Source organism: Juglans microcarpa x Juglans regia, chromosome 2S (genome assembly GCF_004785595.1).
Source record: "Juglans microcarpa x Juglans regia isolate MS1-56 chromosome 2S, Jm3101_v1.0, whole genome shotgun sequence".
Taxonomy (NCBI): Eukaryota; Viridiplantae; Streptophyta; class Magnoliopsida; order Fagales; family Juglandaceae; genus Juglans; species Juglans microcarpa x Juglans regia.
Genome location: NC_054597.1, coordinates 1,593,067 through 1,614,013, shown reverse-complemented (window position 1 = coordinate 1,614,013; position 20,947 = coordinate 1,593,067). Strand labels below are relative to the sequence as shown.

The following is a 20,947-nucleotide window of genomic DNA, read 5'->3' as shown; positions in this document are numbered from 1 at the left end:
CTTTTATCCTTTAAAAACTTAATTTGGTAAGAATATGCTTTTATTTTCTAAGATGGATCTTGCAATTCCAAATTTGGAAATAATAATAATATTATATTTAAGTTCAAAAATGAAAATATTGTCTTTAAATTTAAAGAATAATATTTTATTACTATAAGATATGGTTTCAAAAAATAATAATTGTATTCATATTATTTTTCATAATACTGAATCATATTGAATAACACTTTTTAAACTAATATTATTTTACTTTGAAAAAAATATTATTATTTTTAAAATTTCAAATGAATAGTCTATTTTTACATTTTATCATTCCAATAATATTTTACTTTGAAAAAAATATTATTATTTTTAAAATTTCAAATGAATAGTCTATTTTTACATTTTCATTTATAGGAACAATATTATTATTATTATTATTATGTACATGTCTAATTGGTCATATATCGAGTAGAGCAATGCATGTCATATTATGATTTCAATATAATAAATTCTAAAAATTTGATTTGTTATGTATTCAATAATTATACATTTTCCGTTTCCTTTGTTTTTTTTGAAGCATTATTATAATCATTTGTAAAATTTGTTGAATATATTTATGATTATTTTTACATTTATCATACTTGTTCTAATTTATATGTATATTAAAACTCATCTTTACCATATAAAAAATGTACCAGCACTTTCAACAGAGAATATGTACCTTGCACGTAAGTTCTTGTCTATTGTGTGTATCTCTTTTAGTACTTTTTCCATCACTGGACGGCAAAAATTCCTATGAATTGAGAAAAAGGATCTAATAAATTAATAATGACTACAAAGATTATAAATTTCTACATATAAAAAAATTAAAAAATAATAAGTATCGTTTTTTCTAAAATAGATATTATTTCAAATACTGACGGTCCCTTTGTGAAAGATTTCTCACGGCGCCACAAGAAAGTCAGCATGCTTCGTGTTCATTTATATTGTCCTATGTACGGGGCTTCACAACCTTTATGTTAGTTATCTCGCCTAAGTTTTAAGCCTATCGGATCCATTTTAGGAGGCTTCATCACCTTTATGTTAGTTTTCTCGCATGCTGTTTCAAGGCCATTGGCTCTTATTTCCATAACAATATTTATTTACTTTTGTTGATAATTAAATCATGAACTAAACGTCATACCAACCTCTCAACTTCACCCACCACCCTATACCCACAGGCAAGATAAAAGTTTATAACAATGTCAGGCTTACACATCTTTTTACCATTACCAGTTTATGTTCTTACACTTAAAGGTGCTTGTATTTCAAGTCATACACCATTGTCTATACTTTACACAAAATGCACATGATTTGTGTGTGTGTCTGTATGTGTGTGTGTGTGTGTTAAGATTGATTCTGTAATTACGAGATGATTACAGGAAATGAGGAAAGGAAAAGCGTTAGGAAGAAGTATTTCCCTTGTTACATTTTTTTGTTATGTTTTGTGTCAAATGTTTTCATTTTAAATATGACATCCCAGGGTAATGGTGAGAATTCATGCATGATTTCTAGAAATGCTCATAATCTTGGATTTCCTCCGTCATTCATCCTGTTCATGATTCGGGACGCATCATTGAGTCTATTTGCTCTTTCATATGTGCTGGCAACGACAAGATGCAGTTCCTTCTTGTTGATGTTGGGATCAGAGTCTAACCTCTCAAACAGTGACTCTACCATCTTAAAATCCTTCTTAGCGCCATAAAGACTGAGCATCTGGAAGTGAACATCATCTGGGAAAACACACCCCTCTTCCTGCATTTCCCGATATATGGCATCTGCCTTCTCAAATTCCCGCAACTTCCCATAAGCATTCAGAACAAGAGCAATCACATTTGAATCAGGAAAATAACCTGCAACTCTCATCTTCTCAAACACCTCAATGACATTTGCATGCTTTCTGTTTCTTGAATAAAGATCAATCATGCACCCAAACACAGATATGTCCTTCACCTCTCCAGCATCAAAGGCCTGGCGAAACACCCATGTAGCTTCTTCAATCCGACCTGCTCTAGCCAGAATTTTAATTGCAGTCTCCCTGGGGATATTGTCTGGGCGCTTGAGTTCCTGAAGCAAACGTTTAGCATGAGCAACCAAACCTGTCCTCTCATAAGCGACAATCATCGTCTGATAAAGAACCTGATCGATTTCCACCCCCGAACTCCTCAGCTTCTGAAACAGCATTGCTGCACGATCCAGTTTCCCTGCCTTCTCCCATATAGATATTATTGTTGAGTATGTAAAGGAATTTGGTTCAATCCCTCTGTTCTGCATCTCTTGTACAAGATTCGTAGCTTTCTCATGCTCAAGAGTCGTCCCATAAATCTTTATCATGGTGTTGTAGGTAACAACATTCTGCTCAACATCCTTCCTTTGCATCAACCGAAAAAGATGTATGGCTTCCCCAAAAAGCTCAGCCTCGCCATAAACCCTCAAAAGGGTATTGTAACTAACAACATTGGGTTCAATTCCCATCTTCCTCATGCTCCAAAACAGTCTGTCAGCTTCTTTGGCCATATCTAGCAGCCCATAAACATCAATCATAATATTGCAGGTGGTAAGATCAAGCGGGCACTTCACCTCATTCATCTCAGAGAACACCGATAAGGCCTCAACAAACTTCTGATTCTCCACATACATAGTTAAAAGCGTCGAATAGCTCACTGTATCCGGCAAAACACTAGCTGCCCTCATCTCTTTAATAAGAAGACGGGCTTCTCGAAATAACTTCGCTTTACCAAACACATTAATCATCGAGTTATAAGCTACAAGATCGGGTGCAATACCAGACGCTTTCAACCTTGAAAAGATTGATATAGCCTTGGAATAATCGCGTAACTTCCGCGAAAGCTCAATCAAATTACTATACAGAACGAGGTCCCCAGACACACGGTCTTGCTCCATTTGCTGGAGCCAAGCCAGCGCCGAATCAAACATACCCTCTTTTCCAAAATAAGTAATAAGCGTCGAATAAGTATACCTATCGGGCGCGAGCGCTCTGTGGCGCATTTCCTCAAACAGCCCATGCGCGATATCCCACTGCTTCGCGCGGAGGACATTGCGCATAACAACATTGTACGCAAACACCGAAGGTGAATACAAAGCTTCTTCGTTGATCCAGTCGAGAAGCGCAAGCGATCTTTGCCAGTCGGGCTCGCGCGAGAGCATAGAAACCATGAAACGGATAGAAAGCTGTCTGCCTTTGTAGGGTGACATTAAAGAGTAGAGTTCTTGCTCGTTTTGAGTTTGTCCTATTGAGGTTAAGAGTTCGTCCATGTCCACACTGTGATCCAAGTGCACGGGCTCTTGTTTTCTGGGGTGCCTGTGGTATACTTGGCCTCGAGAAGGTGAGGACAGCACCGACTTTAGTGGAGATGTTCTTCGCCAGACATCTTTGGTTGTCGAAGAAGCTGAAACAGTGAGAAGCAACAATCGGGTTCTATGGTGTTTTCTTTTGTGCTTATTGAAGGGTATGGTGGTGGAATTACTGGTTTTGGTGATGGGGAATGACGGGACAGAGAAGGAAGAAGATGGGAATGAATCTACTCGCATGGAAGAAACAGAAGAGAACGAGACCGTACACATTGTTGATATCGAAATACTACAGAGTTGAGGTGAGGGAACAGAGAATGTCCGAGCCAGAGATGGAGGAGGGTTCGAGAGCCGGGCACAGCTATGAGCTTTGTGATGGCCCAGGTTAGTGTATGGACCCACATGATGGTGGGTCATTGTGCCCTATAACGGGCCCACACTACAGAACCAGATCCAATGTGGCAAGTCTGGATCGAAGTATCGAACCCCATCAAAACGACAATGGGTAAGATATTTTCTATTTAAGTTTAATATCTTAGCTTTTGTAACGTCCCGTCCTAACATTTTCCCGGCTAATTCATTCCTCAGCTTTTGCCTTTTGCCATCTTTCCTTTCCTTCTTTTTCTTTTCTTTCTCAACAAGCATTCAAGATATATATATATATATAGGAAATAAGGAATACCTTAAGTTTAGGGTGAATTTTTCCCACTATCTATATATAAAATACAGTTATGAATACTAGTGAGCGGTATTCGACCAAAATTCATTTCAATCACTACCCGTTGTGCCACTGAGTGGGTACACTAATTTTGAGATCGATGTATTTTTCTGATTCTCCAATTGTCCTAGGGATGGAGATTATAAATGATATCCTCTAGGATAGAGGATATTTGTCATTGTGGTGATGGAGATTCATTTGATATTGCATCAATTACTGTTTGAGCATCTCCTTCTATTATTGATAGTCTATTTCCCATATGATTTGCCATTTTGGTAGCAAGAAGAGCTGTTGATGCTTCTACGAATATGGGATTGATACTTGGGATCTTAAAGGTCCAGACTTCCACGATTCTTCCTTCTGAGTCTCGACAAATGGCTGACGCTGTTAAGAATGAGTCTCTAATTGCTACATCAAAAAAGAAGCTCCAGCAATTTAATGGTGGTTTGATCCAGATCTTGCTTTGAAAATTGTCGATCTTCTTTCCCCATACTTTTTTGTATTCTTGGTAAGTGGTGTTGAGTTTGATCAAATCCTTTTCGAGCATTGTGGATGTATGGTTGTGAACCACATCGTTTCTTTTCCTCCAAATGAAGTCCATAGCTGTTATTGCAAAAGTTGGAAATGATTAATTTTTTATTCTATCAGGCCTAACTTTGGGTCTGGATTTAGAATCAACTTCATCCAGTCGCATATGGTTGATAATGGAAGTGATGCTAAATTTAGGGGCCAGCTACTATGCATCCATAGTATTTGAACCACCGAATATTCGACAAAGAGATGAATCAGCATTTCTTCTACATGATTGCACATTGGACAAAAATTTTGTTGTAAATTCTAAATAATGCTACTTACATTGGCCCTGGTTGGAAGAATATTCCATACAATTTTCCAAATTAAAAGCTTATGATGGTCATGTATTTTCAATTTCCAAATTTTTTTGAAATTGGGAGCTGGAAAATCTTGAGGCAGTGTGAGATCTAGTTTTGTTGCCGCCAAGTGGTATGCAATTTTGACATAGAATTTACCATTGTAATCTGGAAGGCAGATCAGATTGTTATTTCTTTGGTTGATTTGAGCAAGACGGATTTTTTGTTTATGGTTGATGCTTTCTTGATCAAAGAGTCCTAACATCTTCTCAATATTCCATGCGCATGGATTATTGGTTATGAGATCAGACACTTTCAGCTAAGGATGTGCTTCGTTCATGTTTTGGATGGGCTTCAGCTTGAGTTCTTCCATGTTCGGTATCCATGATTCTATCCATGCATTAATTGATCGCCCGTCAAAAATTTGAAAACATGAACCTTTTGCTAATAAATCTCTTGTCTTGAGGAGCCCTTTCTAAATCCAAGAGTCTGAATTTTTTTTATTCACATTTTTTAATGTGTTTTGGATGAGATCTTTTTCTAAAATGAACTTGTGCCATAATCCACTGTTATTGTTCTAACTCAGTTTCTAACCTGTTTTTGCTAAGAGTACTAGGTTCATTTTTTCTATTAATCTAAGGCCTAATCCTCCTTGACGTTTCAGTTGTCATATTGACTTTCAAGATTTCTTGGTAAGATTATGACTTTTTCCTTTTGGAAAACTCCACCAAAAGTTTTTGAAGCTTCTATTCATGGTCTTGCATACTGAAGTTGGCAAAAGGAATGATTGTATTTGATATGATGGAAAAGAACTTGTCATTGACCTGATTAACATGGTATGGACTGCTTGAGATAAGACTTTGGATTTTCAACCTTCGAGTTTGATATCAATTTTCTCTATGAGTTCTTTAAAACTCTTCCCCCCCCCCCCCCCCCCTTGAGAATGAGGTTGGAAGTCCTAGATATTTCATTCATGTCGTTGATGGTTTATAAGGCAGAATTTGAGAGATCATGGATTTAGAAGCCGAGCTCCCATTTTGAGTGATGAAGATGGAAGATTTATTGAGGTTTATTCGCTGTCCTGACCATTCCATATATTTCTCAATGTTTTCAGATAGATCTTAGGCATTTTGCTCACTTATTTTCTCGAATACTATGAGATCATCTGCAAAGAATAAATGAAAGATTGATAGGCAGCCTCGACTTATTTGGATTCCCTCAAAACTTTCATATTCTTTTGATTTTGATATTGATCTAGATAATACTTCAATGCGTAATGTGAATAGAAATTGTGAGATTGAATCACCCTGTCTAAGTAGTCCCCTTTGAGAATGGAAAAAACCTCTCAGGCTACAATTAATAATGATAGAGAATGGTGTTGTTGTTGTGCATTCCTTAATGAGATTTATTTAGGTGGCACTATATCTGAGTACTTCCATTATTTTAAAAAGGAAGTTCCATTCAACAAAATCAAAAGCTTTTTTCATATTGAACTTGATTGCCATTGAGCCTTATCTTTCTTTTTTTTCTTCAATGATGAAATAACTCATGAGTTATCAGTGTATTTTCTTTGATATTTTTGCTAGACACAAAAGCCGTTTGTAAAGGTGAAATGATGTTTCTGCCATCTTTCCTTAACATGTTCACCGGAATAGGGTGAACGTGAACGACTTGTAGTTTGCGTCTCAAGAGTGCCCCATAAAAACTCTGCGTCCTTAGCCGTAGTCCACAGCATACCACTCTTTTCCCACTCACACCAGATTCCACCACCCACTTGGCTTACTTAATCCCCGACCCGAGTGTGCCCAAATTTTCACAGCGGTAGCTAATTCATGGGCCATGAGCTTCACTTTGGCGCGCTTCATCTTCCTCTTTGCGGGGATTTCCTCACGAGCAGCAGGTACCACCGGAAGCTGTGGCTCTTTTCTTTCATTCTCCGGGAGGAGAAAATTTGCTGCGACTTCCATCCCCTTAGCTACAAAGGTACTAATACTGTTGCCCATTTTCTCAGCAACCAAAGAGAGGGAAAACGGTTTGTTTTTACTGTCACTTTTTCTACTCTTTTAATTTTTTGTGGTTTTCTTGGTTGGTAGTCAAGTGAAGAGCTGTTGGTGGTGGTTGGGGGTGGAGCAGCTGGAGTTTTTGGGGCAATTAGAGCAAAGACCCTGGCGCCTAATCTGAATGTGTTGGTTATTGAGAAAGGGAAACCTCTGTCAAAGGTTCGTTTTATATTACATGTTCTTGGCCGATTCAGCTTATTCTTTGTTTTGTTATGCATTTTTTTTTCCTTTTTTTTTTTTTTCCCTGTTTTGGGTTCAAGTGTTATTGCTGGCAGGTGAAAATATCTGGAGGTGGCCGGTGCAATGTGACAAATGGGCATTGTGCTGACAATTTGGTGAGGTTTATAATGTTTTATCAGAACATGTTGAAAAAATGTACAAACTGGTATTATGGGCGAAGTTTTATCACGAAACACGTCACACTTTTTTGGCAACATATGAATCTATGATGCTCTAAGTTTGTGGGCAGGAATGCTATTATTTTTTATTATGCTCTGATGAAATGCTAGGTGGTCTGTAGAGGTAACATTTATTTCCTGTAATTATCCCTTAAACCGTTTATCTCTTGCTTAAATGTTATGAACAACTTGAAGTTGATGATTTAACAGCGTTTTGTCTGTTTGGATAAACGCTACCTTGTTGACGTAGATAATATACTGGTAAGTGAAATTGCCAATTGCACGGGACTGGGGTTTACTCTACAGGGGTGGGTCCGAAGGACCCTGCGTTGGGGTTGGCTCAAGTGTTAAAGGCCTTGGGTTTTGGGGTATGCTCCCCACAGGTCCAAGGTTCAAATCCTCATGGGTGCAAACAATCTCTAGGGGCCATATCTCCTGGTGAAAAGTCAGCGATTCAATCAGTTCTGTGTAGGGAAACTTTTGAGGGTGCGGTGCACGGGATCGGGGTTTACTCTGCAGGGGTGGGTCCGAAGGGCCCTGCCTTAAAAAGGTTCCCTGACATAAAAAAAGAAAAAAAAAGAAAAAAAAGTGAAATTACCAATTGCATGTTTATTTGAATTGGAAAATTTCGCCATAATTGACTTCTGGAAAGAAATTATTATTGAGTAGTGGGCACAGTTTCTACTGAGTTAAGTTTCTTGCCCCTACATATATGTTCCACGTTCCTTGGTGCTGCCATGTAGTAATCCTAATAATGAACTCTTACTGTGAAATATAATTTGTACTGAAAATCTGAATATTCTTTAATCTTATTTATCATCTGAATATGAGAAATTTAGTAGCTGGAGAGTGATATATGAACCTAAGTATATAAAACTCCAAGCTTCACGCCTGGAAGGGGAAATAGTCAAGATTTTAATGTTTCCCAGTTCTTGTCATAATTTCCCTTAGTTGATAACTTGTAGCTCTGTTGAAATGTAAAGAGTTTGTGAGGTAGAAAAAGATCATATTTTTACCTATAGGAAAAGAAAAAGAACAGATTTATGTATGTTTAGGACCTTTGATCACTCTTTGTAGCGCTTTCTGCCCGTTTCCTAATTGGTTCATTGGACTAAACTTTGTATTGATGTTTCCCTACAACTTAACATTAGTTTTGAACTATGAATTCCTTCTTAGATTCTGGCGGAACATTATCCTAGGGGTCATAAAGAACTGAGAGGATCTTTTTTCAACACACACAGCCCAGCAGATACCATGTCCTGGTTTTTTGATCATGGGGTTGAACTTAAGGTTTCCTATGAGACTGGATTTCTCTTGTTCAATTCTTCTTGGCTGTCATTTTGTTACTCCACATGCCTAATATGTGTCTTTCTACTTGTAGATTGAAGATGATGGAAGGGTTTTCCCAGTCAGTAACAGTTCTTCTTCGATAATTGATTGTCTCATGTCTCAAGCAACAAAGATTGGAGGTGCTCTTGTTTACAAATACAAATTGACTAATGTTAACTTTTTATCTTGCATTGAACTTCTGATGGTATGTCTTGGATTCATCCCATCTTTGTTTACCCAGCACGATAGTGCATTCATTGAATTAGAGGCTAATGCAGGGTCTTGGGTTTTGAGGACCCAAGGCTACTGCAACATAAAGGATCCCATTCATTTATTACTTTGCATTCCTTATGCAAGTGTTATAGTTTTCCCTTGACTTCACTTTGCAATGAACCCTGGTATATAGGGTTTGAAAGCAAATATAACCGTGCATGTTCATTGTTTGCAAGAGCCGGAATCCCGATTTTCTAAAAGAAGGTTATGGCTATGGTCACAGAAGGAACAATAGCAACAATATTTTTCCTGTGGTTTGTTCAGCTCCCGTGGCATTTCTTTTAGAATCGATGCCCTCATGCCTTACTAAACGTTAATTTCTTGTTAGCATTTTATGAATGGATATGGTACTACTGCACACTTTTTTTAACAACCTCACGCTGTATATATCACAGATTGTTTTTATAAGGGAAAATAAAATGCTAAAAAAATATAGTGATAAGAAAGCAGTATTTATATCACAGATTTGAGTCAGTAAATCACCAAAAAGTCTTAAGTTCATAATTTACCAGACTTTTTTTTTTTTTGAACCTCATAATTTACCAGACTTGTGTATCTCACTATCTGTGCCATAGTTCAATGCTTGCTGTGTAAAATGATGGGTTTTCTTTTTGATGAGTAATATGATGGAATATATTGTCAACTTTTTATTCTAAAATGTGAGCTCGATCAGTTTCTCTGCAGACCGGAAAAGTTGTGACAACCGCTTCTGCTAGCGGTTTGGGAAAATTCCTTCTTAAGATTGAGAAGCGGACAATCGATTATGTTGAATATGTTGAAGCTGATTATCTATTGATTGCTAGTGGTAGTAGTCCTCAGGTTGTGATGAAAAGTGGTTTAGTTTTATTTGCATGTATATGAATTATGTTTCTTGATCAACTTTTCTTGTCCTTCTTAAAGGGTTACAGGCTTGTAGCTCAGCTCAATCATTCAATTGTTGATCCAGTGCCAAGCTTATTTACTTTCAAGATTGAGGATCCAAAGCTGGCAGAGTTGGCAGGGGTAATGTTCATTATTGTGTTTTTATTTTTTACTACTTCGCAATAGCTGCAAAGATCCTGTTCATTGTTTCTTATGCAAGTCATCTATTCTGATGAAAAAAAAATTCCCATGACTACTACTTTATCTAAACAGTAGTTGCCACATTGTCTATTTCTTGAGTTAACAGTGTAAGAACCAGTATTTAGTTCTAATTAAATCATTTATATGGAAAAAAGATAGTTATGCAACTAATGGTTGTTTTAAGATAATATGAGAGGATTTTTGAAGACAAAGAGAGATCTATGGCGGAGCTAAAAATGTTATTTTTTAGGACTCTTTGTACTTGGGCCATTGCTGTGGACTTTAATGGCATGGATTTTCATGAGTTCTTAGTTTCTAATGCTCCTACATAAATAGGGCATATTCTGAATTTGTAATTGACAGTTGATTGGATGAATAAATACTTATTTTACTTATAAAAAAAAAAAAGATAATATACTCTAGTTTCGACTATTCCCTTCACTTTGGGAAAGTTGTTCTATGATTGTGTTATATTCTAACTCGATTCCTGTATGCAGCATCTGCATTTAATTGAGCACCTGACTGTAATGAGAGCTTATGAAATGTAGCTATTCTGCTTTTTATAATCATAAAAGTGATGGCTTCAACTTGTATGGCATCTAGCATTTATATGCTACATGGTTACAAGTTATAGCTGCTTTATAATTATGGTATAATCAATGGCAGACCGGCCCCCCCAAATTTTTTTGAAAATTCAAAATAGGCCCAGGCCCAGATTTCAAGATTTTATTCAATATAATTCTATAAATATAGAAAATGCCCCCCCCCCCCCCCCCCCCCCCCCCCCAAAAAAAAAAAAAAAAACTATAAAACTTTCTAGAATTTCAATATACCTAGAAATATCTCTCTCCATTTTTTTCTTATAGTCCTAAAATTTTGTATAATTTCTATATATTATATATTTTCAAGGACGTGGCCTCACCAAATTAAATTAAAAGTAAGTTTAGGAGAAATAATAAATTTATTAACATGGATCTCAAAGTCTCTTGTTATACAATAACATATAGGCTTCTTAAATATATGAAGTCCAAATTGACATTAATACAAGAAAAATCATTTAAGGTTGATAATCTATATGAAAAATAGTTGAGAGGTTTTATCCTTCAAACTTCATCAAGCAATACAAAATTTATTTAAGGTCTTAATTATAACATTATGGCCCGGTTTGTATTCGCAAGTGATCTCAACTCATTTCAACTCATCTCAACTCATCTCACTACTATTCATTATTATTCATCAACTTTAACTCACAAATCTTATTACTATTCACAACTCATTTCACTACTATTCATAACCCATCTCAACTCATTTTCAAATCCAAACGACACCTATATGTTTAATGTGATACGAAAATATCTAGATTTTACATAAAACTTAATAAACTAGCTTACATATTAGAATAAAAGATGACTTTCTAAAAGATCACTTAATAGCTTTTATGAAGAAATTAAATTCTAAATATTTCATTATACAAATAATAATAGATGAATATTATTCTATGAAACATTATCGTCAGAAATCTGAAACATATATTAAGTTGTGTTTTTAGAATCTTATTTCTACGTGTATGTAGCAAATTATCGAGATCTAATTTTATATATAGTAATGCTTTTATGATTTTTTAATCTCTTTATTTTACATAAATGTGTCACATAGTAGAAAAATTTGCCCACCCTCAAAGAAATTGCTGGTTCGCACTGGGTATAATGGTCCTTTTTACTTATAACTGCAGGGCCCAATATTTATTTTCTATTTTTTATGGCAGGTTACTTTTCCTAAAGTTAAAGCAAAGTTGAAATTGGAAAATGTCCGAAGGAACATACCACAGCTCACACAGGCACGCTTCTCTGATTGCAACCACCTAAACACTCTAATGTGTATGACATAACCAAAAATTTGGGATTTTAGGTTGGGCCCATGTTAGTCACACACTGGGGACTCAGTGGGCCTGTAGTTCTTCGGCTATCTGCTTGGGGGGCCCGTGATCTTTTCAGCTTAGGTTATGAAGGTGATGGAAGTTACTTCTTGTTTTAGTTTTTATTTTTCCTACAGCAACTCATAAATTTTATGCAGGGATTCTTATTGTGGATTTTACTCCTGATTTGAACATGGAAGATGTGAAGTCTATACTTAGTCAACACAAGCTTCAGTTTGTGGTAATCTTCTGTGTTAAATTTCCATTCTATGTATACCTGGATGTGGGAATGTTTTTTTAATACGTGCAATAGTTGTTGCATGATGGATTTATGATAATTTGTGGGACACCCGACTTTCTATCTGGGTTCTCATTCATAGAGGCAGATCAGTAATTTAAGTTGGTTTAGGTGTTTAAATGTGGAATTACCGATCAAAAAATGTTTAAATGTGGAACTATGATATGTATATATATATATATATATATAATTCAATGTAGCAGCAACTCATCCCAAATAAGAGGTTGGCTAAGACTTTGGAGGTATAAAGAGCAATTGCCTTGTGTTTTTTTTTGATCGGTAAACAAATTTTTATTGATCAAAAGGGAGACATAGAGTGTCCAAGTACACGAGACATATACATGAACACGATCACAATGTCTATCTTAGAGATACAAGAAACTCGTGAAAAGACCTGCCATGAAAATCAATTACAATCGACCAATGGAGTAAAGTATTGAAAAACAAAATTCTAAGCTCTTCCATTGATCTTTCTTGATCTTCAAAGCATCTTGCATTCCGCTCCCTCCAAATGCACCACCATAGACAAATAGGTAGCATCTTCCATATGGATGCAATTTGAGTGTTGCCCCTAATACCTCTCCAAGAGGCTAAAAAATCACACACCCTTTCCGGCATCACCCACGCTAACCCCACCCGTGCTAAGACATCTGTCCATAAAGTCATGGCAACCTCACAATGTAGTAATAGATGGTCAACGGACTCACCACTCTTCTTACACATGTAACACCAATTTATAGCAATAATGCCACGTTTCCTTAGGTTATCTATGGTAAGAATCTTCCCCAAAGATGCTGTCCATACAAAAAAAGCTGCCTTTAGAGGTGCCTTTGTCTTCCAAATGCTTTTCCATGGGAACGGGACTGAGTTGTGCAAGTTTAAGGAATGGTAGAAAGAGCGAGCCGTGAACACTCCCTTCATTGATGGACGCCAACATATCTTGTCTTCTCCTTCCCCCAACACACTAGTGGAATACACAAAATCAAAAAAAGCCGAAAGGTCGTCCATCTCCCAATCTTGTGCATCTCTATGAAAAGTAAGGTTCCATTGGGAAGAGCCATTGGAAGAGATTATCAGATCTGCGATAGAAGCTTCTTTCCTTCTTGCTAGGCTATAAACTTGTGGATAAACATCCTTGAGCGCCCGATCACCACACCATAAGTCATGCCAAAACTTCACCTTAGATCCGTTGCCGACTTTGAAGCAAGTAAGTGCTGCATATGCGTCCCACCCTCTTCTAATGTGTTTCCAAAGCCCAACTCCATGAGGTCCACTCACCGCATTAGAACACCACCCTCCCCAAGATTCCCCGTGCTTCAAAGCAATAACGGTTCGCCACAAGGCCTCCCGTTCTTGGTGATATCTCCATAACCATTTGCCAAGCAAGGCTTGATTGAAAGTTCTCAAATTCCGTATACCCAAACCTCATTCTTTGATAGGGGAACAAATTGTGGCCCATTTCACCAAGTGAAATTTAAACTCATCTTTGATCCCTCCCCATAGGAAATCCCGTTGAATTTTCTCCATGCGATGAGCCACCTTAGCAGGGAGCGGAAATAAGGAAAGGAAATATGTTGGTAAGTTAGACAGAGTACTTTTTATGAGAGTCACCCGGCCCCCTTTAGATAAGTACATCCTCTTCCAACCAGCTAGTTTCCTCTCCATTTTTTCTATTACAACATCCCAAATAGATTTCGATTTGAACGCCGCACCTAATGGAAGGCCAAGATATTTCATGGGCAGCTGAGTTATCTTACCCTCCAAGATGGATGCCAGACTCTCCACATTGGGTACATGTCCTACTGGCACTACCTCTGATTTAGCCAAGTTCACCTTCAAGCCTGACACGGCTTCAAAGCATAATAAAAGAGCTCTCAAAGCTCGGATTTGCTCCCGTCTGGCCTCACAAAAGATTAGTGTATCATCAGCAAACAAAAGGTGAGTGATGTTAAGCAAACCTGACCTTGCCTCTCCCACTGAGAATCCTGATATGAATCCTCCCTCTACCGCCCCTGAAATCATCTTGCTGAAAGCTTCCATTACAAAAACAAAGAGAAGAGGAGAAAGAGGGTCTCCTTGTCGCAAACCTCGGGAGCTCTTAAAAAAACCTTTGGATGTGCCATTCACCAAAACAGAGAAACAAGGCGTGGAAATACAATGAAGGATCCAAGAACACCATTTAGAGCCAAAACCGCATCTTTCCATCATATAAATTAAGAAACTCCAGTTAACGTGATCGTAAGCTTTCTCCATGTCTAACTTACAAAGGAGTCCCGGCTCTCCCGATTTAATACGACTCTCCAGACATTCGTTGGCTATAAGCACCGAGTCAAGGATTTGCCTACCTTGAACAAATGCATTTTGAGGCTTCGAAATCAAGCCTTCCATCACCTTACTCAGTCTGTTCGCCAATACTTTGGATAAAATTTTGTATAGCCCACCCACCAAACTAATGGGTCGAAAATCTTTCACTTCTACAGCACCGGGCTTTTTAGGAATGAGTGCTAAGAATGTACTATTAAGGCTTCTCTCAAACTGCCCGCTTCTATGAAATTCATGAAAAACCTCCATAATGTCATCTTTAAGCACATCCCAACATGTCTGGAAGAAAGCCATGGAGAAGCCATCGGGACCTGGGGCTTTATCACCCGCCATACTCCTAATCACCGACCTGACCTCTACCTCATCAAATGGCCTCTCGAGTCGTTCCGCAACCTGCGGGTCAAGAACATCAAACACCAACCCGTCAAGTCTCGGTCTCCACTCAAATTGTTCCGAAAACAACTTATCATAGTAATTGACAATGTGGTCTGAGATCTCGGTATGGTTGGAAGAGACCGCCCCATCTATCAACAAAGTATCTATAGTATTGTACCGCCTATGTGAGTTGGCCACTTGGTGAAAAAACTTGGTGCATCTATCCCCTTCCTTTAACCATAAAGCTCGTGATTTCTGACGCCACGATATTTCTTCCAAAAGAGATAACCGTTCAATGTCCGCAATCACTTGGGATTTGCGGGCCCGCTCGGTTTCAGTGCTAACCCTCTCCTCTTCCACACCCTCCATATTCTTAAGCTCCTCCATTAGAACAGATTTCTGACTGTCCACACTACCAAACTCTTGTATATTCCACTCCTTCAGGTCCTTTTTCAAAGACTTTAACTTGCAAGCCATCTTATGGCTAGCATTACCATTAAAATGGTAAGAAGACCACCATTGTCTTATTCTGTCCAGAAAACCCTCTGACTTCAACCACATGTTCTCAAATTTGAAATACCTTGGGCCTCTTCTGATGCCCCCACAATTCACAAGAATGGGGAAATGATCTGAATACAACCTGGGAAGTCTCTTCTGAATGAGATTTGGATATTGTGCCTCCCATTCCGGAGAGATTAAAAATCTATCTATCCTCGACCAAGATGGAAGTTCTCAGTTGCTAGACCAAATGAATGAACCACCTGCAAGAGGAATATCTAGTAAATTCTGTTCGGAAATGAAGTTAGAAAAATCTACCATTGGTGAGTTGAAACCCGAGCCACCTGATCTCTCGCTCGGGAAACGGGTGACGTTAAAATCACCTCCAATACACCAAGGTAAGTCCCATAAACTGTTAATTCCGGCCAACTCATCCCATAGTAGCCTTCGAGACCGGTCAAGATTAGGCCCATAGACGCCTGCAAAAGCCCACTGATAACCATCCCTTATGTTCTTAAAAGAGCATGCCACCACATGATCCCCCATGCAATCTTCCATTTTTTCCACCACTCTTTTGTCCCACATAACTAGTATGCCCCCGGAAGCTCCATTGGACGGTAAATACAGCCATCCCACATGCAAACCGCCCCACAAACTCCTAATAGTACGAAGAGAAATAACTGTCAGTTTAGTTTCTTGTAGGCAAACAATGTCTACTTTCCAACTACGGAGAAGGGACCTAATAAGTAGTCGTTTATTCACGTCATTGATCCCTCTCACGTTCCAAGATAAGATTTTAGGCTTCATTAACAAGAGAGATGTCCCTCCCTTTTGCTCTATCTCTCCCCGAGGTTCCTTCCTTATTATCATAGTTAATGGAGCATTGCAATCTTTTCAATTCTCTCTCCTTTTTAGCAGCCGACTTCAGTACCGTGGAGCGACCAGCTTCCATGGCTACTAGGAGAGCCAAGAATTGGTCTTCGTACCCTTCACAGGAAATCCCCACCCAACCATGAAGCTCATCTACTTTTTTTAGTACCCAATCTGATGCTCGAGGTGCAATATGAGGTGGGAGCATCTGTAAGGGTGACGGGCTACCCATCTCCTCCTCTTCTCTGCCCCCAGAGTCCCCATAAATGCTCAGCTGACTGGTACCCATCTCCTTTCCAGCAACAGAATCTGCTCCCGCTAAGATAGTGAGTCTTGACCCACCCATAGCTGAGTCTGATTCAACCACATCATCGGGGCTACCTGTGACTGGTTCAGCATGCTCCAAACACATCATCGGGGCTGTCTGTGTCTGGTTCGAAGGCATAGGCTCAAATACAGTAGCCAGAGCAACTTCACGTATAAGTCCCGAACCTTCTATGACCTTATCGCTGCTCGCCGACGGCTCCTCTGACGTCAGCGACGTAGTCTGTGCGCCGATACCCTTCATCGTGACAGTCTGTGTAACATTCGGTCCATCGTAAGCACAGAGGCAGTCGTAAATCTCTTCTACTTGCTTTGGTTCTGTACCCGCCGGCGATGTAACGTCCATCGTGGCCTCTGCGACCTTCGACGGAGTCGATTGCGTCGTTTTCAGCGACGGTGGCTCAGGCCCACTCGTCGACGGGCCACCTACAGTCTGCATCTTCTTCCTCCAGATGGCAACCCGTGTCCCCAAGGCCCTTAAGCCCTTCCCTTGGCCCTTAAGCCCACCACCCGTGTCCCCAAGGCCCACATGGCAACCCGAGCCCACTCCTTCCAGATCATAACCCTCAACGCACCGTATTAACTCCCCAACTCTATTAGTTAGCTCCCCCAACGATTCTTGTACTTCACGTAACTCCATCAGAATTTTTTCTTCTTTCGGTCCCATCACCCCTCTGCCAACACCACCTCCACACTGAGTATCTGCCAAAAAGGGAGGTAATCCCTTTTGCAAGCCTCCCATCACCTTACGCTGCACAGCTCGAGGCACCTCCAGAACCTCCTTGTATGTCTTGGTTGGCCAAGTTTCCACCATCTCAGGCGATGGGTTTCTCCCTTGGACACCTACTCTGCCCATGTCCTTCAACACTGCCACCATCTTCCTCCACCCCATTCCTTCCTTGTCTTCAGGTATGAGTATGTAGCTCCTGCGCCCTCCCCCCCCATACACAGCCAAAGCCATATATGAGCCCCGAGAGTTAGAGCAACGCTGGGCTGTAAGGCCTCTGTCACCTTCCCGTCGAGCTGAGTAGTAGCCTTTGTTCTCAGCCTTCAAACAAGCCTCCAATGAGTTAGCCACCCAACCGATAGTCTCTAAACCCAGCCATATGCAGCTCACTCCTTTCCAACCTTTCTCAGTAATGGACACCCTACCCCCAAGTCTTCTCACCTCAAAAACCTTTGACTCTATAACTGGCATTGGTTCCTTTAGGCCAGTAACCTTGTTTCTAATATGAAATTCTAGGATACTGGTGCAAGCTTTCTTTCTGACTACTGTCTTCTGACATTTCCTTTTTGCTTAAAAGTTAGGACTGTAACTCTGTTAAAATATTTTGCTCTTTCGTTTTAGTTGAATTGATGATTACCTTTTTGCTTGGACACATTTCTGCAGAAGCAAAAGGTGCTCAATTCATGTCCTTCGGAATTTGGTCTTGTCAAGAGATTTTGGAAGTATATATTGGATCGTGAGGTTTAGTTGCTATTACAAGTTGAAAGATCATATGTTGTCTTGCATTAAGATTTTCCCCAAGGATGATAGATTTTATTGTTTATGCAGAGCTTAGTTGAGGATATGTTGTGGGCTTCCATTTCAAATAATTCATTAAATTCTGTTGCTTCTCTATTAAAGCATTGCAGTTTCAGAGTGACAGGAAAGGTAGGATTAACTCTGGAGCTTTTCTAGTTCTTATATTTTCATGGTTGCGGTGGATGATATGCATACTATCATGGTGAAGGGTCAATTTAAGGATGAATTTGTTACTGCTGGAGGTGTCCCGCTGTCTGAGGTTCTCTCTCTCTCTCTCTCTCTCTCTCTCTCTCTCTCATAATATAACTCTGGTTTTCTTGCCTTTGGAAGATCTCATTGAATACAATGGAAAGCAAAATACAGTCACATCTATACTTTGCCGGAGAGGTACTGTTCCTTGGTATTTATTGGCTTTACATTCCCAGATAGGGCTGCAAATGAACAGAGCAGCTTGTGAACAGTTCAAGCTCGGCTCTTGCATACTCGTTTTGAACTCGGTTCATTTAATAAATGAGATATTTGTAAAAACACTAATATATGTTAGAATATTAAACGAGCAAAATTCTTATAAACTCGGCTCGACTCGGTTAGGCTCATGAACAAAGCTTGACGTGACTCGTTTGAGCTCGTAATATATTTTATATATGTATATGTTATATTTATTACATGTTAGTTATATCTTATATACTTAATTATATATTATTAATTTATTTATAGTTTACCTTATTTAATATATATATATATATATATATATATATTATGTTCCCAAAGTGTGTATTAGATAATTTGGATAATAATATATCATACAACTAGAACTTTTGATATACTATATTATCTATATGTATTTAATAGTTTGTTTATTAGATTTATTTTATGTATTATTTTTTTAATTTATAACTATAAGTTATTTTATAAAAAGTTATATTATAAGAATTTTTTAATCATAACTATTTGGTTGAATAGTTATATGTTAAGAGTTTTTTGTAAATTTTTTTAAAACAATTATTAATCAAAAGATAAGATTCAGAAATTAAAAAAAAAAAATCAATCTCGAACTCGAGTCGTCTGTTTATTTTTTGTCGAGCTCGAGCTGAATTCGAAAAAAATTAATGGTTAACAAGCCGAGTTTGAACGAGGATATTTAAATTTTATTCAAGTTCGAGCCAAGTTCGAATGAGTAAACATGTTAATCAAGCTCAATGATTCTTGTCTGAATTCAACTCGACTCAGTTCGTTTGCAGCCCATAATCCCACACAAGCACACTCTGCAGTCAGTAAAGGCACATTTAATCATTTATGGAACTCAAAATATTGAATTATCTGCAGGTACTGAATGTTGATGGGATAACTGGTGGTTATAATTTCCAGGTAGAGCAATATATCCGTTTATAAAATTTTGCTGGTGTACCGGGTCCCTGTCCATAATTAATAAAATTTTATCTTACTTATAAAAAATACTACTTATAAAAAAAGTATTAATAAATTCTCCTCACAGTTATTGTTATGGAACCATTTCCAAAATCAATAGTAATATCCCAATTTGTTACTAGAGAGAGCTTCCCGGTTTCTAGCTTCCCGGTTTCTTGCTCTTATAGGTTCAGCTTTTGATCTAACCGCATATAGAGTTTTTCAAGATACAGTCTAACTGCCTATTGTCAAAGCGTTTCTTTGATATTTTTTTTTTCCCTTCCATGAACTCATACATAAGATGTTGCATGCATGTTAACTTTGCAAGGAGGATGACTGTGTTTCTTTCTTCCTCTTCCTTTTGTTTTGGCGAAATGGTAGGATTTGAATTTCTTTTTGGCTGGAAAATTAAGATCGATTTTCTGAACAAAGACATTCGGTGCATTTTTGTTTCACATGAAAGACAGCATCAACCCTTTCATAGTGGTGCAACAGGAAGGATAGTGCCAATGTCACCCAAAATACTACTCATAACCGTTGAATTAACTTCAATTTTAACTTTGCAACTTATCTGTTTGGTCGTTACCCAGCTCTCGATGTCTTTCCCTCATGTAAGAGAGGATATATTATATGAATGTCATCGCATCATAAATTTTCCCACTTTCAGAATGCTTGGTCGGGCGGATACATTGCAGGAACAAGTATTGGTGAATTAGCTAGGGGTACTGCTCTTGAGGAGAGGGTTCTATGACATATATTTGGACATAACTGCGGATGTATTAATTGGTAAGCTTCCTGCCGTCCACATACAGCATGATTTCTTAAAAAGTTCTTAATGATTCAGTATGTGCGAAGGTTCTGATCAAATTGTAAACGGATAGAGTTCTGTTTGATTTGGTGTTTCATTATCAACACCCTTATTTCTCCTTTCTTAGGGCAGACCCCCCTGCTTCTCTCAGCAACCTAGTCTGTCATCCGCTAGTACGAATCTATGCGTAGAGAATTAGTTTTCTTTATAGTTAGGCATAGAATTTCTGAAGTTAGCATTCCACAAGCAAGATATCTAAGACTTGCCTGCTACATTTATGTGGCCGTAAATTTACTTATCTGGCACTACCCTAAGCAGCAATGCGTGTCGTACGATCTGTCTCTTGCAATTCAGACCTTAGAATTTGGACAGATATTATAGAGATCTCAATCCCCATGAAATGGTAGATGAGGCAATGAGAATGATGGTTAGACTTTTTTAATGAAAGAAAATAATAGCTTAGCGTCTTTCAATTGCGTATGGCATATTCCGGACTCTAGGATTGGTGGGGTATTTGAGAATTATCCAACTTGAGTTGTGAGGATGTGAATATGAATTATTCT

At 38.4% G+C, this 20,947-nt stretch overlaps 2 protein-coding genes across 3 annotated transcripts; one reads left to right on the top strand and one right to left on the bottom strand.

Moving 5' to 3' along the window:
• Window positions 1-1,424: 1,424 nt before the first annotated feature.
• Window positions 1,425-3,864, bottom strand: LOC121252693 (pentatricopeptide repeat-containing protein At5g39980, chloroplastic). Its single transcript, XM_041152465.1, has one exon. The coding sequence runs from the start codon at window positions 3,748-3,750 to the stop codon at window positions 1,543-1,545; it is 2,208 nt and encodes a 735-aa protein (XP_041008399.1). The 5' UTR covers window positions 3,751-3,864; the 3' UTR covers window positions 1,425-1,542.
• Window positions 3,865-6,664: 2,800 nt separating this feature from the next.
• On the top strand, window positions 6,665-20,674 carry LOC121252692 (uncharacterized protein YtfP). 2 transcript variants are annotated; one of them, XM_041152463.1, is made up of 16 exons: window positions 6,665-6,903; window positions 7,014-7,139; window positions 7,256-7,315; window positions 8,555-8,668; window positions 8,760-8,847; window positions 9,654-9,799; window positions 9,881-9,982; window positions 11,808-11,879; window positions 11,951-12,050; window positions 12,116-12,198; window positions 18,035-18,112; window positions 18,200-18,298; window positions 18,378-18,428; window positions 18,500-18,556; window positions 19,496-19,537; window positions 20,244-20,674. In XM_041152463.1, the coding sequence occupies exons 1-16, from the start codon at window positions 6,760-6,762 to the stop codon at window positions 20,325-20,327; spliced, it is 1,446 nt and encodes a 481-aa protein (XP_041008397.1). In that variant the 5' UTR covers window positions 6,665-6,759; the 3' UTR covers window positions 20,328-20,674. The 2 variants fall into 2 exon arrangements, with proteins under 2 accessions (XP_041008397.1, XP_041008398.1); XM_041152464.1 differs by lacking the exon at window positions 8,555-8,668.
• Window positions 20,675-20,947: the final 273 nt, after the last annotated feature.

Coding starts and splice junctions, on each gene's coding strand:
- LOC121252693 (XM_041152465.1), bottom strand. CDS start 3,750: ATGACCCACCATCATGTGGGTCCATACACTAACCTGGGCCATCACAAA.
- LOC121252692 (XM_041152463.1), top strand. CDS start 6,760: ATGAGCTTCACTTTGGCGCGCTTCATCTTCCTCTTTGCGGGGATTTCC. Junction 18,299..18,377: donor GTTTCAGAGTGACAGGAAAG/GTAGGATTAACT, acceptor ATCATGGTGAAG/GGTCAATTTAAGGATGAATT. Junction 19,538..20,243: donor CTGGTGGTTATAATTTCCAG/GTAGAGCAATAT, acceptor TCCCACTTTCAG/AATGCTTGGTCGGGCGGATA.